This window comes from Scophthalmus maximus, chromosome 15 (genome assembly GCF_022379125.1).
Source record: "Scophthalmus maximus strain ysfricsl-2021 chromosome 15, ASM2237912v1, whole genome shotgun sequence".
Classification (NCBI taxonomy): domain Eukaryota; kingdom Metazoa; phylum Chordata; class Actinopteri; order Pleuronectiformes; family Scophthalmidae; genus Scophthalmus; species Scophthalmus maximus.
In genome coordinates this window covers 17,238,073-17,264,133 of record NC_061529.1, presented here as the reverse complement: position 1 = coordinate 17,264,133, position 26,061 = coordinate 17,238,073, and the positions used below count along the sequence as shown (strand labels likewise).

The 26,061-nt window shown below is 42.0% G+C and overlaps 1 protein-coding gene across 8 annotated transcripts in view; it reads right to left on the bottom strand.

The window, feature by feature from the left end:
* ralgapa1 (Ral GTPase activating protein catalytic subunit alpha 1) overlaps positions 1-26,061 on the bottom strand; it is a 73,758-nt gene that overhangs the window by 14,467 nt on the left and 33,230 nt on the right. For all 8 annotated transcript variants that reach the window (XM_047337521.1, XM_035609454.2, XM_047337525.1 and 5 more), the window contains 8 exons: positions 24,456-25,074; positions 24,191-24,306; positions 22,772-22,896; positions 20,635-20,706; positions 19,450-19,573; positions 18,811-18,966; positions 16,361-16,519; positions 14,345-14,472 (listed from right to left, as the gene is read on the bottom strand). In XM_047337521.1, the coding sequence (XP_047193477.1) occupies positions 14,345-14,472; positions 16,361-16,519; positions 18,811-18,966; positions 19,450-19,573; positions 20,635-20,706; positions 22,772-22,896; positions 24,191-24,306; positions 24,456-25,074 (1,499 nt within the window). The remainder of the gene's footprint in view (positions 1-14,344; positions 14,473-16,360; positions 16,520-18,810; positions 18,967-19,449; positions 19,574-20,634; positions 20,707-22,771; positions 22,897-24,190; positions 24,307-24,455; positions 25,075-26,061) is intronic.

Here is a 26,061-nt window from a genome sequence, read left to right as displayed (position 1 = left end):
TCTTTCGAAGTTGACTGCTGTGGCTGCTCGCAAAAAAATAACTACACCACCTTTTTTTACGTGACCTTTAGACCTTTCTTTTGACCTGGCTTTAAAAAAAGTATTATTTGACATTTTCTGTTACAATTGGTTTTACATACATTTTTATCTATTTGAGATTTGAATTATTCTCAACTTTGGAAACGCTAGCTCTCTGTTCTGAAGCTTTCGATCATGTTACATTTTTTTTTACGGTTATTATTTGTCTCTGTTCCTGCCTGAGCCATGTTCCACAAATAAAGTTATGATTATTGGTTTTAAAAAACGCAGAAACTAGTGAGAGGTCAAAAGAAAATAGACTGGCATTGTGTCCACACATCTCTGCCTCCATCCAAATGGCAGTCGTCACCATGAAATCTACTGTAATTGAATTTCAGAGGGCTCCTCTTATTAAGTCATTAGCGGCAAAATATCTCTCTTTTGGAGAGAAAGGGAGAGAAAGGGAAAATTATGAGCAGAGAAAGAGGGGAGGAAGGCTGGCGAGAGAGGACAGGGAGAGAGAGGCGCACAGGAGAGAGACAGAGGGGGGAGGATAAAAAGGCTCTTTTGTGATGAGTCAGAAACTCATTTTCTTGTGCGTGGCTGTAAAGAGAGGAGAGTGAAGTGTTTGTGCCTCTCTCTCTCTCTCTCCATTTCTGCTGTACCTTTTTCTCTCCCCCTCTCCCCCGCAGTGCAGTTCATTGTGGCGGTGTTCGACGACCGCGATCGGTCGAGACTGAGGGAGGCCGGAGGAGAGGAGGCAAGAGGAGGGGAAGGGGAGCTTGTTAGCGCATTAGGAGCTGGGCCCACTGCTGGGATGTGTGTGTGTGTGTGTGTGTGTGTGTGTGTGTGTGTAAATGTTAGTATGCACAAGTGTGATTCTGTACATAGAACCGGGTGTGAGTATACAGGGGACACGTATGTGTGAAAGTCGGATGACAGCCTTAGATAGATGTGCGGTAATATAGTTCTACTTGTTAGAATGACCTAGAAGATAATTATGTATGGCTCTAATATACAGTTGAACAAATGATTATTATTTTTCAATTGCTGTTAAGGTTTCAAGGTTGCATTTTCCTGTGCAAGTATTGACTTCAGATGTTCTTTATAATTGCCATGACATGCATCTACAGCGGAGATGCCGTCGGTCTCTACAAGATCTATTCTGCATCAACAGACTGGATGATGAAGAAATCAAATTTGAAGAAATGAATCCTAGAAAGGTTCAAATCAATAACAGTTATCACTGTCTCTCCTGATAGAGCAGCCAGAAAAACGTATGTGGTCGCCTTCTAGCTAAGGATACGGTGCTGTGGACAATGTTGGATTTAGGGCGCCGATGCCGATGCAGACCGATACATGTATGGCTATTTTCAAGAGTACATTTCAAAAATTGGGAAGAAGGATTCCAATTCGGCTCATGCGTTGTGATTGCGTGTATGAACAAAAAAATGGGATATGAGCTTTTTGGAAAGATCGGCCACAACATGCAGTGAAGAAAAACAAGAAAAACCAAAACGCTAATCTCAGAATTTAAAATCCTAACTCTCACTGTCTGGACACAATAATTCAAAAATTACCCGACAATAAATTCTCTGAATGTAAATATAGAATAGTTGAAGGCCCAGTAGGGAAAACACAGCCTCCTACACGAGCCATTGTCACACTGACATGTACGGACATTGCACAAACAGTGAAGAAATGAAGGGCTTCACTGACAGCAGCCACAGTGCCCGTGACGGAGCAGATCAATAGCCTCTGAGTGAGTGTCCTCTCTACTGTTCAAGTGGACCTGCGTGGTGAAGCGGCAGAGAATACAACATCATCTCACATTACTTTCAGTGTCATCCGCCTCGGCTGTCCACAACGTTTAAAATAACGTATGTGAAACTTGGACTAACATTTCTAACCTGCCGGTTGACGTAAGTTTTGACTGTAGTAATTTTACAGCTGTTTAATTTTGTCCGTGGGAATTGCCCCTGGGATGAAAAAACTGACTAGCTGTCATTACCTAAACTACTGTAAGCCAAGCTAAGCTAAAATAAGCTACGCCTTTATTGAAGGCCAATGGAGAAAATCTGTCTATAACCGCAGCCAAAAAAGAGAGTGAATGAGTATAGGTAAAATAAAATAGAATAAAAATCATATTAAATAAAATAGAGCTATGTGAAAATAACACAGAGCACAACTTTACTCAGCTGGATAAGGACAGACTGAAAGAAGTAGAATCCAAACGCTGTTCAGCCGACTCTTGACTCATCAACAAACGAAACCAAGAGACTTGGCCCGTTTCTCTCAGATGCCACGATGGCACAACATAACATAAAATATATGAAAATACAAATATATGAAAACCATTAGATAGCAAAGTTACTCTTAGACTGAAAATAAACTTTTTGCACAGCTTTAAAAAACATTTACAATGCGATTATGATACATCACCCAGCCATGCATCATCAACATCATGATAAACTACACATCGACATCAATTTCCCATAATGCATATCACTTGGAACAAATTTTTTTTTTGCTGGCTTTGTTTTTTTTTTTTTTAATCTTCAAATACAGTGAAAATACTGTCAGTTATATATAGACAATACTGTCATTCATACAAGCCTGGCTGGCATGCGATGCTTTTATATTTATGACAAAACACCAACACGATAAGTGAGTTAAGAGGAGCCAACACTGCTGGGTCCTGCTTTATCTGGACAGTGTTCGCTGACCGCGACTCTGATTTGTCTTAGACGGGGGTTTTTTATGAATCACTTCCTCTGGCCAGACAAAAGAAAGCATCGCACGGCCACTGAACACTAAGGTTACAGTAAAGTGGCACACTACTCGTATTTCAAGTGACAAAAGAGCAGAGGTCGTATGTATAAATGTTTTATTGCAAACACCTACTTTTAAATGGTGGGAAATTGTATTAAAACTGCAACCACACTACTGCCCATTTCCAAGGGCTTGTCTTAGAAGCACACACACACACACACACACACACACAAAACCTATCTGTCCCCTCCACCCAAGGCATTGGAACAGACAACAGAGAGAAGGACATCAGAGGGATAATACAATTGGAAAAGCTTTGCAGCGTGTAATGATAAACCTGAGCGTGTATGCGTGTGTCCATGCCCAAAGGAAAAAAGCTAATGGGTTTATATCTTTCCGTGATAGCAATGATATAGAGGCTTTGTGATTTCATTACGAGTGTGTGTGTGTCCACGTAGGCCAAAGATGGGGGCAGAGATAGGTCGGTCTAATGCACTTCTTATTGTTGGGTCCCGGTGTGCGCGGACATCACACAAACACATACGCACGCTTCCACAATCGCGTTTACCCCAATTCATCTGCTCTTTAACCCAATACAAAAACAAAGGCCGAGGAGAAAAACAGACGTGATACATGAATTGGCCTCTTGTCACCCCACTATTTCACCCTTTGACACGTGTATGTACACACACGTACGCACACACATCCCCCGTCACCACTGGGGAGCCCTAAAGCTGCCAGTGCAATTACAAGCTTTATTTAACAGGGACACACACACAGGAACACGCACCCGCACACACACACACGCACACACACACACTGCAAAGTGCACAAAATCTCACAGGCAGCATGGGTGCTGCTGATCGTCACCGAGGCCACAATAATAATTCTCTGATTAGGAAGATGGATCCTGCTCTTATCTGCAGGCTCTAACAACAGTCAGACAATATTCAAGATATGAATCCTCATAATATGGACACGAGAGGTGACACGATAAAAAGGTTATTCCCGACAACCCAGATGTTTTTTCACAGATGTTAAATTCAGAGCAAAGCTAATCGAACATATATATGGCTCTGTTCACAAAGCGCCTCGAGTAGAAAAATGACCAGTCCTACAGCACACGTCAGGAACGGTGAGATGAAATGGACAATCTATTAATTCAGCAATGGAAAACTACATTTAAAGTATATACATTTTAAGCATAAATGCTAAATATTTAATTTGCTGCTTTTTCTTGTCTCACAATAAACTAAATATTTTCGGTGTTTGAACTATTGGTTGGACATTTATTTCTAGATTGGAAAACTGTTAAGTGAGTGTAGTTGTAGAAATATAATTTATTGATATTTCTATTTGTGTTTGTATGTATACGCCCAGGGTGGGCGGTGACCTTTAAAATAGTGAACCTGCCGTTAGAGGGACAGCGGATACTGTCATTTACCTCGGTCTCCCCCTAGTCTCAGTCTCAGCAGATTAAAAGGATCTGCAGACTTTAAGACAACACACCTTGTGCTGTATTTTGTTCATTTTGTAAAATAAAAATCTCAGTAACGGTGAAGAACGTCTTTTTGGAGTTTTTGGGGAAGCCGTGAGTCTGACACACTGCTTCGCTCTCTCTGTGTGGTGGGACATATACAGGGGGTTATAGGAGAGACCCATCCTAAAGAAGTTTGCCATTACAGTGAGAAAATAATCAATAGATGAATTGATAAAGAAAATAACCATTAGTTGCAGCCCTAGTATATCCTATATCAAATTAATACTCGTGACCAAGAATGGGAATAAATGGTTTGAAGATTTTTTGTTTTGTCAAACTGAAAACACTTGCTGGGATCAAACTATAGTGCATGTCTTTTTTCTAGGATAGCTGCACTATACTTTGAAAAATAAAATGTAGTAATCAAAAAAACGACGACAAAATGTCTGCAGACATTGTTTGATTATTGGCATACAGATTATCTCAAATTGCCAGTTATCAGCCCAATTAAACGACCAACTGATTATTTGGATTACCTGAGAGATCCACAAATACAGAATAACTTTGTAACTGATACTGATTCTACCCTGCTTGGAAAACTGTTCTCTCGTGTCCGTGTGTCGAAGGCAGCTCTCTGTGATCATGACACACACACGGTTTGATGTCTCTGTCATCTGTGACATCGCAGCCTGAATCTTAAACGCCTTGTCAGAAATAAAAAATACCTACATTTGCACAACCTGCCCCAAAGTGTACACGTGCGCACACACACACACACACACACACACACACACACACACACACACACACACACACACACACACACACACACACACACACACACACACACACACACACACACACACACACACACACACACACACACACACACACACACACACACACACACACACACACACACACACACACACGCACGCACGCACACTGCAGATTAGCTTGTTTACCAGTCAGAGGGGGGCCTGCTCCAACATGATGTGATCAAGCCACTGATGGCTACAACTCATGTGCCTGCACAACTCTCTGTGACGAGGTGTGTAAACGCATGCACACACAAAAAAAACCCACACACACTTACAGACATACACACCCTCAGTCATTACAGGAATTATGTATTTCAGAAATTAGCTTGAAAAAAACCCCCAAACCATGGTAGAAGTTCAGAAAGTGACTAATATCTAAAGTAAGTAACCAGTAATTTGCACTGTTCTCTTCGATAATTCAGCTCTCAGACATGTATCTATGAGACACGTCCGTCAGTTGACTACCTGTATGTGTCAGTGTTCACCTAAAACAGACATGGGACTTCACTCAGATACATGAGTGCAGTTTGAGGCCCTCCTCCCGCCAGGGTCCTGGGCTTTGTCGGTGAAAAGAATATGTCTTGTTGACAAATATGTTGTAAATGCAAATATGACAAAACATGTTTAAGCACAGCGGGGTGTGTTTGGTTAGTGTTACTTCTCAGTTAATGTAATTAATGATCTGTAGATGAATAGATAAAGTGTGAATGTTATATTTCAGGAATGATCTTGAATTAAACATGAAAGTCGTATACGTATGTATAATGTCGTTACGTTAGTGTCAATGATTATTGTGCTAATAATGTGTGTGCTTGTCAAACAGACGGCGATCCTGAAAGCATCTCACACACGGTTCTCACAAAGATAGAAGTGCAAGTGTACACACATGCACACACACACTCCCCCCCCAAAGGAGAATTGGAAGAGATTAACCATGACCCCTCCTCCTCACCCTTTTCTTTTCATTTCCTGCAACTACCCAACGGGAAACAATTAACCACAACCCCCCCCTCTGCATATCACACAACACGCAGACCTTTAACCTCATCCTAATCGTATCTCCATGCATCAAATACCGCTCAACGTGAGGTCCTGAAACTGCATTTTTAAAGAGGGGACTACGTGTTTATACACAAACGTAATAGTCAATATGCAGAATTTCCATTCACACTTCAAAAAGTTGCAGTGTACTGTCAATTTCCTCAGTTGTGACCTTCATGTTATTCTAAATAATAACAATAAATAAAACCTCCATGAAAAGCAGCAGTGCAGCGTTCCTCTTTTCGGTCAGCGAAGGTATTCCTTCCATGTCTGACGGAAGTACAGGTGCTCCGGGGAGGTGAAGGATAACATGACCCCATTTCGGCATCGGCAAATTCAAAATGTCTTCAATTTGTAAGGTTCTGCCCTCACCTTTCTACCGCGATGAGGAACACACACACACACACACACACACACACACACACACACACACACACACACACACACACACACACACACACACACACACACACACACACACACACACACACACACACACACACACACACACACACACACACACACACACACACACACACACACACACACACACACACACACACACACACACACAGCAGACTGAAGCCTGACTGGGACAATGGACTCTATTGTGGGAGTTGGCAGCAAGAAGCAAGGCAGGCCGCTAGGCGTTTGGCTGCTCTTGGTGTGTGTGTGTGTGTGTGTGTGTGTGTGTGTGTGTGTGAGTAGGTGTATGTTGCTGTGTGTGTACATGTGGATATGGTGGATAATAGCACTACATGCCCAGAGCTGCCATCATTTTACTGGGAACACAGTGTGAAAGTGAGGTAAAGACAGTGACACACACACACACACACACACACACACACACACACACACACACACACACACACACACACACACACACACACACACACACACACACACACACACACACACACACACACACACACACACACACACACACACACACACACACACACACACACACACACAGCATCGCTATCACACTGCGCCATATGCTGACCCCAGCCTCAGTGCAGCTATCTCTGCCAATCAACTACTAGAGGGGATGTCACACGCGCGCGCACATGCACACACGCAATAGCTCTAATCCTGAGAGTGAAACATATACAAACATACGCATGGAACATAAACACCATGAAATGCACACATGTAAATGGATGGATGATATACATTAGGAAATTCATCCACACACAAACACTTGCTGGCAGAGTGTGTGTGTGTGTGTGTGTGTGTGTGTGTGTGTGTGTGTGTGTGTGGCAGTGTAGCAGCTTAGTATCTCTCCAACATTGTTCCCCAGAACCACAATCACCCAGGAGCAGATGGAGGACAGCCACACTTTGGTTTTCACACACACTCAAACACTACACACCAACTAAACGAACACCCTCACTCAGAACAACACCGATCCTATCAAAGTACAAAATCTGTCTCAATATCAGGTTGTTTCATTAAGAACACGTTTCTGACTTTTTCCTGGGAACTTAAAATTCTTTTACATTCAGTGAGCAACACTGTTTCCTTGATTCAAAATTTGTGTAACATACACATAAAAGATTTGTTCAATTATATGATAATGGGCGGAGAGAAGCGACTTCTGTAAACGACCAAGGCTGCCGCTGATTAACATTTGACTCAAAGTACCAGATATCTTCAAATTTCTCCCACAAAAACGACAACACTCACAGACATTGTGGAATCATCGTCACAGGCATCTCCTCTCTGCTCTGGTCTGTTGACATTGTTCGCGTCGCTCAACAGACGTCACGTGATTCTTTGCTCTCACTGGTTATGGTTCTAACCAATTGCGTCCGGAGACATTTTGGTCTGCGTCCGTTGGTAACGCACTTTTGGAAATGGAAAAATGAACGGAGAGGTCCCAGATTAATACGTATTTGAGTATTAGTCTGGCTACACCAAGTTACAATTTCAAGCTCTCTCTGAAATTGTGTAAACTGATTGGCAACATGAAATGAATACATGTTGCCACTTTGAAGCAACTTCAGGTTTCCTCGTCTGTCTGGATGAATCAGGTCAGAGTAAATCTATCATAAAAATTTGCCCTGCACGAGCCTGTCTCTGGCACTTTTCTGAAGTACCAAGTTGGAAATCACCAACTCCCTCATATGACCTGTAGACAGCATTCGGTTCAGGAAAGTAATAAATCTGACGGCACTTAAGGAGTGGTGACACCAATATATCACTCAGCAGTCTGCTCTTTAAATTCCTGTGAGACCCACTGTGGTGGGCAACAGGAGAAATCCGTCTTATTCTGCATTGACCACAGAGTCTAACCAGGTAGACGAAAAGCATCAGAGGGGCACATGCTCATGCGCTGTATATACTCTTTATATATATATATATATATATAAATTTTAAAAAAGTCACTTCATCATGAAGTCATTTCATGCCATGCGATAACAAATGATTGGTAAATCTAAATGAACTCCAGATCACATCACTAATCTTATTGGTTGCCAAATCTAATGCAATAAAACATTTTAAAACATAAGTCCATCCAAAGGATCATTCATTATTTTTCAATCTATAAATGATAAATTGCTAAATGCATTTTTGGAACTATCCATGATGTCGTATTCTGACTCCATTGGGCCTTCTTCATGACGTCACCGCAGTTTGTCAGATTAATGACCAAGCGGCCCGCCATAGTCCAATTCATCCTGCCACAGTTTCATAATGATATAGAAATGTTTTACACAACATAAAATAATCTGATTTAGTGTTTTGAGCCGTTGCTTGATTTTAAAACTGTGTGCAGTGCTCTTTGCCCCATTGTCGCCCCTGCACACACACGACCACACGCACGCACGCCATGTCACCAGTTTGCAGGCTAAAAAGTTTTAAAACACAGTATGCATTGCATTTTCACTGTGACGTATTTGAATACAGTGAGGGCTATATGCGCGCGGCGGTGGGGGTGGGGGGGTGGGGGGGGTTGGTAGGTGTGCCGAAGAGTCTTGGATTGCTTTTCTTCCTGCAATGAGCCGATATGCGAGATAGAGCTGTGCTCACACACAGCTGCCCCGGCAGCCTGGCACTCGGTGTGTGTGTGTGTGTGGTTTTGGATGGATCTAGTCATGGTGAATGAAAGATCAGAGAGAGAGAGAAAAGAAAGAGAGAGAGAGAGACAGCAGATGGACTGCCTTGAGGGCCAGGAGACGAGAGACAGAGAGAGAGCAAAGCAGACAGACAGAGAGAGAGAGAGAGAGAGAGAGAGAGAGAGAAGAGAAAAATGCCAGTTAAACACTGACACACTTAGCCCTGCCAACCTTCTTTCCATCCCACTCTTCCACTTGATGTTACAATGCAGCACTCCACGACACAGTCAATCAGGCCGACGCTGCACTAAAGAGGCCTTGCGCACAAGGACATGTGCCGTTTGTGCCCTGATCTCTACAAGTGCCCGATCTTATTTCAGAACAAATGGATGGAAGCTTTGCGTATTACACTGATGGACCAAACCATTATGACCACCGCTGCCTAATATGATGTTGGTCTATGGCGCTTATTTTGTTTCAAAATGCGCACAGAACGGTAACCAAATTATCGCGAGCGGGACTGAACCCCCGCTCTCCCCTACTCGCTTGCAACTGCCGAACCCTCCCACAACTCGCTAGCTCGACAAGTTGAGTTTTGAAGCGGGATCAGTGGCTGATGCTCCCCTCGTTTGATTGGTCACTTCCCTCCAGTTCGCAGCCTATGGATCTCCTAACCTCCCTCTTGGGGCAGTGTCATCAGGGATGTGTCAGGGAAATGTCAGAGTTGGAGAAAAGACAGGTGAATTGGTTCATCCACTTCTCTAATGTCCTAACACATGTAAATACAGCATAAAAAACATTAAACAAAAGTTTACAATTACGACAGGAAAATATAGACTCATTGCATAAGATTTTCTTTTTTCTTATTTACTTTGCGTAACTCTCGTGAGTTGAAACAATTTTTAAGGCTTGTTGTTACATCATGATGTCGAGTTTCTCTCGGTTTAGCACAAAGAGGATGAGCAGTAAAGAAGATGAGGGAGTAAGAAAAAATCTGAGCGACTAAATAATGAAAAAAAGGAAATATATTTTTAAAAAGACAGTAAAGCAAAGTCTGAAGGAGAAACAGAGATGGCTCTGAGATAAGGGAGTTAGAGAGACAGAAGAGCAAATACAGGGACAGAATTAAGAGAAGGATGTAGAGAAATGGTGATAAAGGCACAGAGTGACGCAAGACAGGGGCAGAAAAAAGAGCGCACAGCAAGACACAGAGGGATGCTATGGTAGAGTTTCAAGAGGCAAAGGATGGAGGGAGGAAAGGAAAGGAAAGAAAAAAGGCGTCACAGAAGTAGAGGGCAGAGCGGGGAGGGAGAGGTGTGGAGACAGAAGACGAGGGCAGAGAGGTGTGTGTAGCAGAGAGATGGGGAGTCAATAATGACTGATTACTGTAATTCAGCCTGTCAGAGACATCAAATTGCCGCTACCACCAATCAATACACAACAGGACACACGCAGACACACACAAACACCTCCACGACGAGCATACGCGACGCCTGTGTGTCATCGGGCTTGTGCACACGCTCACACACACACACACACACACACACACACGCACGCATATGGACGTGCACACAGCTGTACACACACAAAAAATGTAGCCAAACTCACAAACACAGCAGTAGAGCCGTCTACATGTCAGCACACTCACTCAAGATGGCTGGAGTCGCACCGAAACGCACGCACGCACCCACACACAGGGGGAAACATGTACATGTGCAAGACAGTGCACACGCACACTCAAACACAATGGGGTTGGGAGGTATTGGAGCCCCACACTGAGCATTCTCTCTAACAATCTCTCTGTCTCACTGGGTGGACGTGGCAGAGATAAAAAAAAAAGGCTTCTCCAACCTCCTCCATCCCCCCACTCTTTCCACTTTCTTGGTTAGCATCACCTCCAACACTCATATTGTCATCATTATGGGGGTTGGGGGGTGAAAGGAAAAGGAGGGGAAAAAAGTTGGACACAGGAGGGGAGAAAGAGAAATAAGCGATGAAGGACAAGAGGCCCGATGAGAGTGAGGAGACGGGTGGGGGTGGAGGAGAGACGTTAGGGAGGGATGAGGAACAAGGTGAGGCAGGTCAAAGAGAGCCGAGGAAGAAGGACGGGGAGAATTAAAGAGAGATACGGGGTTGTAATGACCTTCGGGTAGGAAAAAGAAAAACATGGAATGTTTATTATTCTTGTTATTCTAGTACGGTTAGATTGAGAGGATAACCTTTGAAAAAGTGTGGGTTGTAATGAATCAGTGGATTAGACATTTACATCTTTGAGTCGGCAGATGACTTTGACTACTGGACTGGACTTCTGACTGGAATTCATTACGGGTTGTAGGTAGAGACGTTTCTGATACTGATACCAGCATCGGAAATGCCTCCGCTAAAATTCTAGGGTCAGGCATAGGCGAGTATCCAAATCTACCATTCCGATACCACGTCTTTATAGTATATATTAGTTTAACGCAGAACAAACTGCAATTTTCTTTTCCCGGAAATCACTTCTTCTTCGCTGCTCCAAAGCAGCAGCTGCGCTGTCCTGCCACTGGCAAGTGTTCTTACAGCGAAGAAATGATTTCCAATAGTGTAGCGTTAGCCAGAGCTGGAGAAAATGTCAGTGCTTAGTCAATATTTCAAGCTGGAAAGTCCCACAAGTGAAACTGGCCATATACATCATTGTTGTTTTATATTGTGAAAGATAAAGACTAAAGGTCTTTTATTTTTCTAAACTATGGCTGCACGCTAAGTTTTTTTTTTCTTTAGTAGTTCTTATTTATTCCGAGATTTATTTAGTTTTGAAGTTGGTTTCTTTTACACTGTTACTGTACAACTTTAACAGCTATTTAAACTAGATCCAATTCTCTGTGTGTTTCTGTTTTTCACAGGGGTTTAACCTGAGTCAGGCCAAACAACTATGATAGAATCATCACTTCCCGACAGGGTCAGGAGCAAACAGCTGTTAAAATACGTTCGTCAAGTTGTTTGTCTTTTCCAAAATGCACAGGAATCGGACCGGTACTTGGGATCGGCCAAGAGGCAATGTCCCTGTATCTGAAACAGCAGCGGAAAGGGAAAAACGGAATCGGAACATCTCCAGTTGTAGGCTAGCAAGTGTCCAAGGTGTGTCTCCTAGAGTTATTCTCAGGTATCACTTGTTGTTGCGGCCTTCTAAACCTAGACTGGAGAGGCCTTACCAGTTTGCAATGCACAGAAGATTAAGTATTTGTCCCTGGTGGCTATCAATCTTTGTAAACCTCCGTGATATGGTGGAAGTAAATCATTGAGCTTGCCGTGGCTATTACAGACCTTTCACCAAAGCTAAATTACATTCAACTTGCCAAACTACTTGGTGGCATTCTTTTCACGTTACTGCTTTTTATTTACTGCCCGTCTCTTCTTTTCGATTCCTTCCCCGTCCAGCCATGGACGACATGAAGCATGACTCGTGTGCTCTCTCTTACGGTCCCACGTTTTGGTACATTCGGAGGTTATGTTTTTGCCCACGTCTGTCGGCAATATCACACAAAAAAGGTACTGAATTGATAAGCACCAAACTTGGTGGAGGGACGAGGGCATGTACCAGGAAGGAACCCATTCCATTTTGGTGCAGATCTGATTACAGAGGCAGATGGGGATTTAAGAAAAAAAAAAAAATCACTTTCCTTAGCATTGCACAGTCGAGAACTTTTCTGCATTTTAGTCACTTTCTCAGGGAATAATGTTCGGATCTTGACGTAAAATCCAAACAAACCCACCAGACATATTCATGGTGTTGTGATCAATGAGTCTGTACAAATTGAGCAAGATTATCAGACTACTGCATCTTTCCTATTATAAGAGCTTGACATATGCATATAAAGAATGTGTATTTGTGTGTGCATGAGAGACGGCGTCAAAGCCCCCTCATTTAGAAACAGTGTTAGAAAGGAGTCATCGATAAATATTGGCCGCTGGGCTTGTTCCAACTAAACTACCATTGCATCGGATCAAGCAGACAGACTGTATACACACACCTGTCTGTCCATTTCACTTTCTCTTCCACACACACACACACACACACACACACACACACACACACACACACACACACACACACACACACACACACACACACACACACACACACACACACACACACACACACACACACACACACACACACACACACACACACACACACACACACACACACACACACACACACACACACACAGTCAATCCCAACTTTATGTGCATGGCTGTGCACAACAAACACACACATTTGATATACAACACTCCAGAGCCAACTAAATACATCTATATCACACTAGCACTCATATTCTGAAAAGCAAAAAAAACAAAACACTGGACAATGATTTGTTATTCTCAACACATACTCTCTCACACACGAGCAAGGATTTCAACAGCCATCACAACAGCACAGAGGTATTCCAACAACTTAAAGCAGGTGAAGAAAGCCAACAAACAATTTCTTTTTAAAGAGCCAAAAGCATAAGGTTGTTCGTACGACAGAGTTTTAGGGCCACTTCGAGCAAACAAAATAAAAGTGAGAGTTCGAGAATAAAGTTGTATATTTATGTGAAAAAAAAACATAATATTATGAGAATATGTCTTGATTTTACTGGAACATGTTTAATTTTATTTAATACTATATTACAGAAATAAACAGCAACCCAGGAAACAGGCATGAGCCCTGGCAACAGCTATCTCTGATGTCTTGCCTCACTGACAACAGGTACGTTAATGTCATGTTATCCATGTTAAAAGCTTATTAAACGCTTTATTTACGTAATATCTTGACTTTATTCTCGTAAAATTAAGACTTCATTCTCAGAATATAACAATATTATTCTCATAATATTTTGACTTCATTCTTGTAAAATTACGACATCATATTATAACTTTTATTCTTGCAATATTATGCATTTTTCTTCTTTTAATAGTACGAATTTATTCTCTTAATATTATGAATTCATTCTCATAAATTTACGACTATATTCTCAAAGTCTCCGATTTTTTCTCTCTCAATGTGGACAGAATACTCCGTCGTATGTTGGCATGGTGATAGAAACGAAGCGAATAAAAACAAAAGGTGAATTAACGCTCCTGTTACATACCTATGGCTTGTTTGAGTAGGGTTTAACAAAGGATACAAGTTCTGGTACAGAGGGATGAGGGATTTGAGAGCTCGGCTGGCGTTGATGGCTGTGGCTCTGACCATGGTGGGCAAAATCTTCATGTCCACGACGGCACCGTCGAACAGCGGCCCGAAGAACGGCACCTGAAGACAAAAACACCAGTTATGAAACGGCGACTAAACAGAGCAAATCACTCAGTGGTTGATTTATAGTTACTAATGAACCTCCTGCCCGCAGAAACCTCTTAAAGACACAGAAGTCTAGATATTTTTTATGAAACAGAACAAGTAATTCAATGCTTTGCTTGAGGAATCCCACCAAAGACAATAATGTCAGACGTTTTTATTGGATTTATTTGCAGACCAGGTCTCCAAGCCATGCACTTTGTGACTGAATACAGTGCTTTCAGGACGACAACACAGGGAATATCTCATCTAACTAGTTTTTGGATTCATGTTAATTCAATAATTTTGCTTGTAGAATGAATGAAACAGAACAAGGTTATGCCATTAGTGCTGTGGTATCTATGTCGTACAGAAAAAAAGTAGCATTTTATTGTGTTAGGCCTCGTTTGAAATAGAGTTATGATATCAGTGCTGCGGTATTAATGTCTGTGTGTTTTAGACGGATACATAAAACAGAGCAGCAAGACTCAGAGCAAGACTCTCTCTAGGATTGTTAGTCAATCTGGATGCATATCTGCGTAGTCTGGTAGGAAACATAAACTCATGTAACAAAACACTTTACACATGTTTGAAGTTTTATCCCTACCCAACTCATAGACTCTCTAAATGCATACATACATAAAGGCTCTATCATCCATACAATAACTAGAGCTGCATAGATTCAACTATCAATTTATCGCCAGGAAAATTAACTGGCAACAAATTTTTATCAGTCAAAAACGCCACGAAGGATTTCCTTCTTTTCTTTTTTTACACGATAAATGAACTAGTTAAACCATGATACATATTTGGGGTTTAGGCTGTTTGACCTTGAAACATTGAAACTAGTATTTGGACACAAAATCTTGAGAATCAGTACAGTCTGGCTACGCCAAGCTATTCTGACACTTCACAGACTAAACAATGAATTGGTTGAAAGAAATGTAAATAATTTGTAGTAGTGAATAAAAGTGAAAACAATCACGAGTGGAGAGTGCCAAAGTGTGACATGATGCCATCTCCTATGTGATTGTAGAGAAGCATGGAAAATTGTTTAACTGTTAAATTGTTTAATTTAGAAGTGATTGGTTTCAGTGCATTTGCTCCTCTATATACAATACAGTGACCCTAATAACTCCAGCATCTAAAAAAAGACAAAGTCTACAGCAAAGCTATCGGCTGTGTGAGGCTGTACTTGCCTTGAACAAATGAGCTTAATGCCAACATGAGCATGCAAACATTCCAGGTACAGTCAAATGTTTATTGTGTTCCCTGTACCTGCAATGTTGAACGTTATAAATCTAAATATTGGACAAACTTGTAATTTTTATCCGATGATGAAAACAACATTTAACAGATCGCCTAAGTTGGATTCTAATCCAAATGTGCGCCATTCCATGGAAACCCATCCAGTCACTGATACATTTCATGAAGGTCAACCTCATCACAGTTTGTAGAATTCATCGACCGGGTACCACGATGGCTTGTACTGGAATTCATGAAAATTGCTATTGAATAGCTTTAGAGATATGGAAGTCTGCTTGACATGAGGGCCGGCCAACCTACCAACATCCATAGTCATGTCGCTAGCATGGCTAAAAAATTTGTTAGGCCAACGATTCCCACTACAATTACTTTTCCACAAGATGGTACTTAGTGAGTGATTAGCTCAGAGGGGGACTGGATTTTCATCCTGGGTTTTAATGAGGAGTTTAAATGTCTTGCTGTTTCAGAGCCATTTTCCCTCAATAATAAGGATTCCGGGGGAACACCGAAACGTGCGTGGATGCTGAACAATCACACAAAATATTGACAACCGGCAGTTGGACGCCAGTATCAAAACGCTGCACACACTCGTTCTCGTTACCTCCGGCTTTTTGAGTATATGGATGGAGTACATGTGGTTCTTCATGGGGTAAATGATGATCAGCACGTCTCCAAACTCGGTGGGGATGATTCCTCGACGGTAGTCTCTGGAATGCTCCGACCACACGATGTGGACCTCGTCATTACCCAGGTGTCTCAGCTGGAGGTGTAGAGTCAAAACATAAATAAATATCTCACAATTGTCTTTGTACAGCATAAACAACTCAAAATGAGTCAATACCAAATGTAGGCTGTATCTATCATAAACCCAAGGCTGTTGATTTTGTGCATGTGCGTGATGTAGGTGGCCCTGGCGTGTGATGGAGTGAGTGTGAGAAGATGGAGAGTGGTCATGAAGACAGAGTGAAGCTCTGGGAAAGATGGAGTAGGGGCTGGAAGACAGATGGGATCAACTATGACGCAGCGTGATGGTTTGTGTGTGTGTGTGTGTGTGTGTGTGTGTGTGTTTGTTTCACATTCGCTCAGTGAACTACAGTCAGGGCTGTTGACAGCTCTGTCATTAACCTTGATGTCTGCTGAAAAACACACACACACACACACACACACACACACACACACACACACACACACACACACACACACACACACACACACACACACACACACACACACACACACACACACACACACACACACACACACACACACACACCTCTACTTGTCTAGTTTGTCACACGCTGTCAGACAACTGCCGCTCTTGGCCTTGGCCCTGAGAGATTTCATTTTTAATGTGTCTTAAACTGAAGCACTTGTGTACTATGTCCTCTGTCGAGGTTGTTAAAGCATGCAAAACTCATCTGCATTGTGTTAGGATGTTTTAGATTGTGCAAACGGACAGTTTGTGAAAATGTGATTGTGTTTGAACACACACGCATCTCTCACAAACTATAAGCCTGACGATGAATTAATTAGCGAAATGTGGACATCTGGAGAACTTGTTACCTTATTCATCGTGTTTGGAAGTGACTTTGCCCACTTGCCACAACGACAAGACACGAATATAGTTGACTGCCCCGAGTTACGGGACTAATTAATCTTGATGTATTAATCAGTGTTTGGAAAATACGTGAGGAAAAGAGACGTGTTCATCAAGTTGTACTTAGAATAAATCTTTCAGAAGCACTTTCCTCTGACGGTGCAATTCAAAGTGTCAGCAAGGTGCACAACTCACAACAATGAGAACTGAAGGGCCCTGCCACTACTGCATTTGGAGAGAGAGAATTATGAGCAATATTTTGGGGCGTCAGAACAACTCGATGACAGTCTGAAAAGGCAAAGTGGTGTCTGACTGTCTGATGTGCTTCTCTGAGCTGCGTCACCATTTCATATGTAGCTTTTATCCTTTTTTTTTTTTTTAGAGTAGATGTGTTATGAGAGGAACCAGGAAACATTGCAAAGAGTGAGAGCTGGACAAATGCCCTGCAATGGACTAAATTCACAATGCAGTGTGTGTTGTTGCATGTGTGTGTGGCAGGAGAATGGAAGATAAATGTCTGCCAGTATGAACATGTGTACACTTGTCAGTTTAACCTCTTTGTGGACACATTTGTCAAACTGCGAGTGTGTGTGTGTGTGTGTGTTTGGAAGCCTGTTTGTGTGTGCTTCTGTGTCCAACGGAAGCACAAATCTACAGTTGTGGGGTTATTTGCGCAGACTGATGTGAATGACGCCTTTGGTGGGTGCGTGTTTGTGTCAAGTTAAACAGGTTTATAGTGTGTGTGTGTGTGTGCGCGCGCGTGCGTATGAGAGTATGCCTATTTGATGGGGCCATCAGCTGATCAGGGAGACGGATGGTGTCAGACCAGGCGCTGATAATCCAATCATGAGCCTGCAGCAACGTGATAGGCCGAGAAGCAGGAAGTATGATCTGATTAAAGGGACATTATGGCCATGTGCAGAGTGCCCAGCGCCTGGGGGTTGACAGGTGTGCACACACACACACTCACACAAAACCTGCCTGCCTAGACGCTGATACAAGCGCCACACCATGCACAAACACAGATGTGATTGCTACTAAGAATTATTGGAAACATTGGTGTGCTGCAGAAACATTGACAACAACAGACTGGTGTGTGCGTGTGTGTGTGTACATATCACCCAATGCTCATTTGCAATGTCACTCTCTGGCAGAGCAGAAAGTGGGAAAGAGAAAAAGGGTAGGACGGGGAGAAGAGGAGTAGAGATGCCTTTTCTCCTCATCTCATTGACATATTATTATTTTATTAATCTGATTTTAGCAAGAAAAAGGGGTCCTTATTTATTCCAGAAACACAGACAGGTCACAGTATTTGAATGTTCATCAGGAGATTAGCGGCCATTCCAATAACACTGCTAACTCGTATTCTTCCATTAACACCACTAAATGACAAAACACCAGTCAGGCATGTGTTTTTGTGTGTGTGTGTGTGTGTGTGTGTGTGTGTGCGTTACCTTCTTTGTGAGGTTGTGGTCCTGGTCGTGGGGCATGCGGGTGGAGACGTGGTAGACGACCTCAGTAGTGGAAGTGGCGTAGTAAGGTGTGGTCTGGCCTGTACTGCGATTCCTCTGGAGACCTCCCATGAAGCCACAGTGAGTGGTGAGGTCCACCTTGATGTGCAAAACACACACAGACACACACATTACAAATAGTCACTTCCTTTTAATCCTTTTATTGTCTTCAAGCTTAGAATGAAAACAAAAACAAATGAGACTTGCTTCAGCCTCTGCTGGACTCTTTCACCAGCAAATCAAGATTAAATGTTGACACAAATTTTTTTTAAATGACTGCTGAAACCGCAAATTTTTTTTTTAGAGGTACATTTTGCGTTGCAAACAGCAACAAGTATGTTCATGTGACCTTTTTTTCTCAGTTTTTATATGCACAAATCACAAAAAAAAATAATTGGCGCACACTGCATTTCAAAATCGTTCTGTATGTCAGTGTTTCATCATCGCAGGTGACTGAAACATCAGGACAGACGGTACAGGTTTATAGTTACCACTTGACCAACAATGTAGGTTTTTTTAGCACTACAATATAATCTACTAATATCATCATTAATAAGTTAATTTGAATAAAAGTGTTATTACCTCCCAGCCCAGTCCAGAGACAAAGTCCTCATAAGCCTGGCTGCCTGTTGTGTTGGTGAGGATGGAGTGTTTGTCTTCTTGGCCTTCGGCCACGTAAAACACTGCTATTTTATGGGTCTCGCGGCTGGAAGAGAATTTTAGAAAAGGGAAACAGCATGGAAACTGGTGGACAAGGAATTGTAAAGGTGGTCACATTTATTATGTTTTTTTTCTTTCTTTACCAAGGTTTTATCCAAGTAATCCCCACTTAACCTCAGTGGTATAATGACTTCACAATGGAATGATATGCCATTAAAGGGGCAGTAACTGATTCTAAAGCTAAACATGTTTTGTAAAAATCAGCGAATATTTCCTGACGGCCCACTAGCTGTCGGTCCTAGACTTCACTCGTTGACACCTTAAAGGGATAGTTTAGTACAGTTCATACAACCCCACTTCAACATCACTGAACTCTCCCGTTAAAGCTACAGTGTGTAATATTTAGAATAACTTATTCACAGAAATTGTGTTCATATATGTATAATCACCCGCAACAAAGAACCGATGAGTTACATATAGTTACAGTAGGTGGACCCGACCTTCGTGTAAGTAGCCATGTTTGCTACGTCGTAGCACAAAACGGTCCAGACTATGTCGCAGTTGCGCTGAGTGTCCCTGACGGGTGCTTAGTTGGTTGCGGGCTGCAACTTTACCACCAGATGACGCCAGGAAAGTACAAAAATGACACACTGTGGCCTTAAGACACCTGCTAGCGGTTGCCACTACAGCTCCGCGGTTTTGGCCTAGTGGTTTGTTTGTCGGTCTCCAGTACCAGAGGCCCCGGGTATGCAGCCCAGCCAGAGCAAGAAAATCACAACAACAACAACAACAACAAGATCCAAAGTCGCTTATTGGCCCTTTAATGTCTTGCAGACAGTAGATTATAAACCATTAGGAAAAACCTGTCCATAACAGTGGGAATCAGGTGTTTTTCTTTCCTCTAATTCTTCCCTTCTATGCATCATTAACAGCTGATAATAATGCCTCGTACTGTCTTGCTCTTAAACCATTTGTAAGGTGTCAAAGGTCGTAGTCCTAAACATCAAAATTGGAGCAGGCGAGCGCCCGCTTAACAAGCCATTACACAAATACATTTCCACACAAATCGGATTTGTCAATGGGTCAAGAGCCTTGATGTTATCTTACCATTGCCGTGAGTCCAGGTTCTTCAGCTCTCTCAGTAACTTCTCATTCTTCCTCAGCAGATGGAAGTTGCTCCTGCAAGACAAAGACAGACGCACAGGTTAGGAATCATTATCCGGAATTATGGTTAAAACCTTCCTCTCCACCGTTATCTGACTACCGCCCTTGTCTCTTCTAATTAGCTTGTTGCCTGATTTAATCACCATTTGCAAGAACGAAAAAAAAAGACCAATCCCACAACAGCTAATAAGGCGTTAAGTGGGGCTGGCTGCACGTCTAGTGGGAAATTAGCTGTTGAATCTTATTTTCAACAATTGCTACGACAGTTTGGGCAATCACTGCATGAAGAAGGCGTGAATGTGGGATGGTCATTTTCTGAAATTTGCACTTCCAATGACGGAAAGGTATTGGGGGAGAGAGCTTCGGACACTTTTTGGCAAATTCAATACACAAGTCTTTTTCCAACTTGGGCTTAAACTGTCCCCAGATTACTTTGCTTAGTAATAATAATACAAAGATATTATGTTGTCCACAGCTACGGTCATCAACACTTATGGGGTCCAAATAGAAAAAAGATAATACAAGATAATAATGAAGTCAAAAGCCTTTCATACAGATCATCTAGTCCAGGGAAGTTTAAAATGTCCCAGGGACCGACCACCAACCTCAGCAGCGCTGATAAAGAAACGACTCGAACAGCGATGTTCGGAGTGGACGGATAATGACATATTATTCTTGTCACTCTTAGATAGAGGGAAAAGTAGAAGGAGCAGGAGATAAAGAGATGGAGAGGGGGAGAGAGAGAGCAATTTTCCCTTTATTAAACTGATACTTGGTAATGGCCTCATTCTCGGCTCTAAAAGACTCCATTTACATCCTACATTATAGGGGAGAAGCATAAAAAGGACACACACACACACACACACACACACACACACACACACACACACACACACACACACACACACACACACACACACACACACAGGTGACTGTCAGTATCTCAGTGCCTGTCTGTAATGTCCCATACGAATACCTGGAGAGACATAAGAGGGACAAAAACAGATGATTAAACAATCACTACCCTCTTTTTTTCCCTGTGTTTTAGCCTCTTTTTTTTTGCAATTTATTCCCTTTCTACACATAACGGGCGCCTTAGTCATCCTGTTTTCTGATTTGCTGCCATCCATCATTCTCTCCTTCAACTACTGCCTTTATTCTGACTACAAAATGGGTTGAGTTTGATCAATAGCGTACTATACTCATTATCACCCGCGCGCGCAAACTCACACGCACACGCACACGCACACACACACACACACACACACACACACACACACACACACACACACACACACACACACACACACACACACACACACACACACACACACACACGCGCGCACGCACGTGTTAAAAACTCTATTGTGTGGGCTGAATGCAGACGGTGCAATTCCCTGGATAAAGCATAAGGAGCGGTGAGTGTCCATTAGCTGGCCAGACACATTTAAAGTGTTACCTTGACATGGTGTATTTTAACCCAGAGTCATTGAGAAGACGAAATGGTGTGCCACGTGAATAAAAAAAGCGCGGTGTCTTAATTAGCTTAAAAACACAGTTGTTGAGTTCCTGTCTCATTTGCATTCGACAAGCATTTGATTTGTTCAAGAGGAGACAAAAAAAATGAATAAAGGGCTTCCCACACACGTCCTACAGCTGTAGGACATTAAACACAGTAGCCTCTTTATAGAAAAATACATTCATTCACCCTCAGGCTAAAAAAATGGTTTTCAGTTCTATTAATTTTATTCCTCCCCATGTATTCTAATAAAGGTTAAAGCAAAAAAAAATCCTAAATAAGATTGTCCTCACAGAGATAAAAAACTAATATCAGGTTTTCCAGGAACCTTTGGGGCCCATGCCAGCTCACGTGCAGGTTGTCATTAAAGAAAAGTGGGTCACACCAAACACTAAGATATTCTAAAATCATATCATATTATTGTCTGTAATTAAAACATTGGTATTACATTCAAATCAAATGAAAACAAAATTAAATGATCTCATAAATAGTGGTCTCAGACGTTTGGATCCCGCTGTGTCTTGTTATTGATTTGAATTTGTCTCCGCGTGTGTCTCTCACCTCTTCTCCCAGGAGTTGAGTCCCAGTATGTTGATCAGTAGTCTGCAGTAGTAGAAGGCCGACTGTGGCGTCTGGGTCTCTGGTTCAGTCTGCTGCACGGCCCTCATGTTCAAATCCTCACCTCTCTGAAACATGCAACATTTCACTTTTATACAAAGAAGTTGTTCAAATTTTTTTAAATGGAATATTAACATGAAAATGTAATTTAATGTTTAGTAGAAATTCCAAAGAATAAGAACCTCAGCCGAGATGAAACGTCTGTGTGATTCTTTCACATTAAATATTCTAACAGGTAAACAGGAAGCAGAAATATAACCACGTCGAGACGTTTGTCTGAGTTTGCCTATAAAACATTTTTCAGCCAACAACAAACTGATAAACATATTAGAGTTATAGATTCCTTATTTAAAGCATTACAACTTTTACACAGCGCAGCAGATATTTTGACTCGTCATTGTAGGAAGAGAAGTTGTTGATAATAACACTGAAGATGACTTGTTTCATTCTATTGTCCCAGTCAATTAGAACAGGGCAACAGTGAGCAACAATTCTGCATAATACCAGGACCCTGAAACATCATTAATGTTATATACACATGCTTTTTCTACTGTTACATGGCAAAATGTCTTTTTTGGGAAAAACAACTATGCAAATGGAATAAATCCTCATGTAAGATGAGATTTATTTTGAAAGATTTATCTTTGGTGTTTCTCTATTTATCTTTATAAAGGAATTGAGATGGTTTAATTATCTATATTCATATATGTAAATGGTGTTATGTTCTTTTATTTAGATTGGGAACTATTTCATATGTTGCACCTTGCCTGTGACATTATTGTTAAGATACGCGGAGTGATATGTCAGGTAGCGTGGTAGAGTGTTGAGAAGTCCTGCGTTCTCTGGAGGGTCATTAAAGGTACCCGAGTAACAAGAAGAAGCTCTCCCCATGTTTTCTCACACACACAGCCCGAAACCGACATTCAGAGTCTCCCACTTAGAGTGGGAGAATAATTACTCTTACACTAACCATTACTTTTGCAATTTGTTAATAAAAAAAGTAAGCTCAAGAAAAAACAGCCAGTGATCGTTGTTTTACCTCCTGAAAGCAAAAGTTACTGCTTTTAGCGCAACTATATACTTCCTAGTTCTACAAAACCATAGTTGTGTATCTAATACATTCCGACAATTAGAAATTGAAAAAAAAATGGTGCAATTCATTCAATTCAAATAAATATGGACGCACAAATAAAAAAATATCTAGAATGGAGCACTTGAAGATGTATTTGCCTGTTTAATCACTTTTTTTTGTTGTCTCTTGATTTTTGGGTAATATCTTCATGGTTAAATGCACTTATTGTAAGTTGCTTTAGACAAAAGCGTCTGCTAAATGAAAAATGAATGAAAATGAACACTACACACGTGAAGGACGAACTCTCTCTCAGCGGCACACTGCTTCAGGATGGCATTGATCACATCGTTCTCCTGCTTCTCTGAAACACACGCTGGAGGAGGGGCGGGGATGTTGAGCGGCATGCCTGTGGGGACCGATCAGGAGACAAACACTTATGTAAAATATCTTTATTATTTAACTTTATTCTGTGTTGTAGTATGTGTGTGTGTGTGTGTGTGTGTGTGTGTGTGTGTGTGTGTGTGTGTGTGTGTGTGTGTGTGTGTGTGTGTGTACCTGCTCTCTGTAGACACTCAGGACTTGAGTACCCCAGATACTGCAGCATTTCATCCAGCGCGTCATCACCTTCACTCAGTGAATCCCACGCTGGGACCGCCTCCCGACACACACGTTTAGCCAATGGCGGAGCCAGAATCTGTTCCAAGCATAAGTCCCCAGGATCCTCCTCCCTGTCCATTCTATGTTCCTCCTCCTCCTCCTCTTCTTCCTCCTGCTCCTCATCCTCCTTCTCCTCTTCACCTACTTGCCTCTCATCTCGGTCCTCCTCCCCCTCCGCCCAAGGCTCTTGCCGCTCACCTTCCATCCCTCGTCCTCCCTCTTCTGCCTCCCTCTCCTCTTGCCCCTCCTCTTGGCTGTCTTCTCTCTTTAGCTCCATCTTTTTCGGTGGACCTCCCGGCGAGGCGCGTAAATGAAGATTTGCACTGTGCGGCGACTGCGTGTGTGTTGAAAGTGTGTGCACCGGGCTGGTTGGGGAACCCGGTGGAGGCCCGTAGAGGACGGCAGAGTCCCAAGAGTGTTTTCCAGCAACATCTCGGATGATGACACGAACGCAGGCAGGAGCAGAAGACAGACCAGCCGTCATTCCTCCCCCAGGTACACCAGACTCTGAGCGGATCTGGGAAATAGAGGAAGACGGGACAGCGGTTACACACTAAAGTCTCCGGCTTTTTAAGAAATCACCCCGACACCGAGCTGCAACACCTTAAACAGAACTCAAATCTCAACTGTCTTGCAAATCTTCTAAAAAAAGTTTCTCCTTTGTAACTGGTAGAACTTTAATCAATATGTGATTATCATTTTGAACTTCTCAAGGATAGAAAAAAAATCTTAATCTGTGTTTTGTGTTAAATTAATCTAATATACTCAAACTCAACGTTATATTGTGTTACAAAGCATCAGAAGCAACCTGTGCTATACTTAATGAACAACATGCTTACAGATTGAATAGGTCATGTTGATGGAAAGAAAGTAGACGCTATTTCAATAGCACCTTTACCTTAGAAAATACCTAAGTAAGCACGTTTTAACTACTACCACTACTAATATAGCCTAGTGCTCCTAGGCCACGGTAGGTGGTTGCTGACCCTCTGGCATGCCCCCCGGGAAGAAAATGTTGTACATTTTAAAGTTAAATCCATCAATCTGGTGAACTTTGACAGCAATTTAGGAGGCTAGATCTGAAAGAACTTTGTGCGATTGTTAACATTTTTTTGCTGCAGTTAAGAATTTAATCATAAACACATTGTTTGTATGGATATGAATGATGATCACCACCATTAATATACATCAGAAAAAGAAAATTTAAAATAAAATGTATTTTTAAAAAACATAGATCCGGTGTTTGACTCGGACCAGCAGAAGTATAGTATACTTCTGCTATACTTTTATTTTCACTAAATGCTTCGACAGTTGCAAAACATTTGTTGCAACCAGACTTTGGATCGGTTCACTATCTGAGCGCCTATGCTGCTGACAGACGAGCAGTGAGAGTTGGCCACACCAACTGCACTGGATATACTCCGACACAGACAGAGACGCTCTGATCTCTCCTCAGTATGCTGCTACTCTCTCCATTAAATTTTTCCAAAAAATTTTGTTTTTA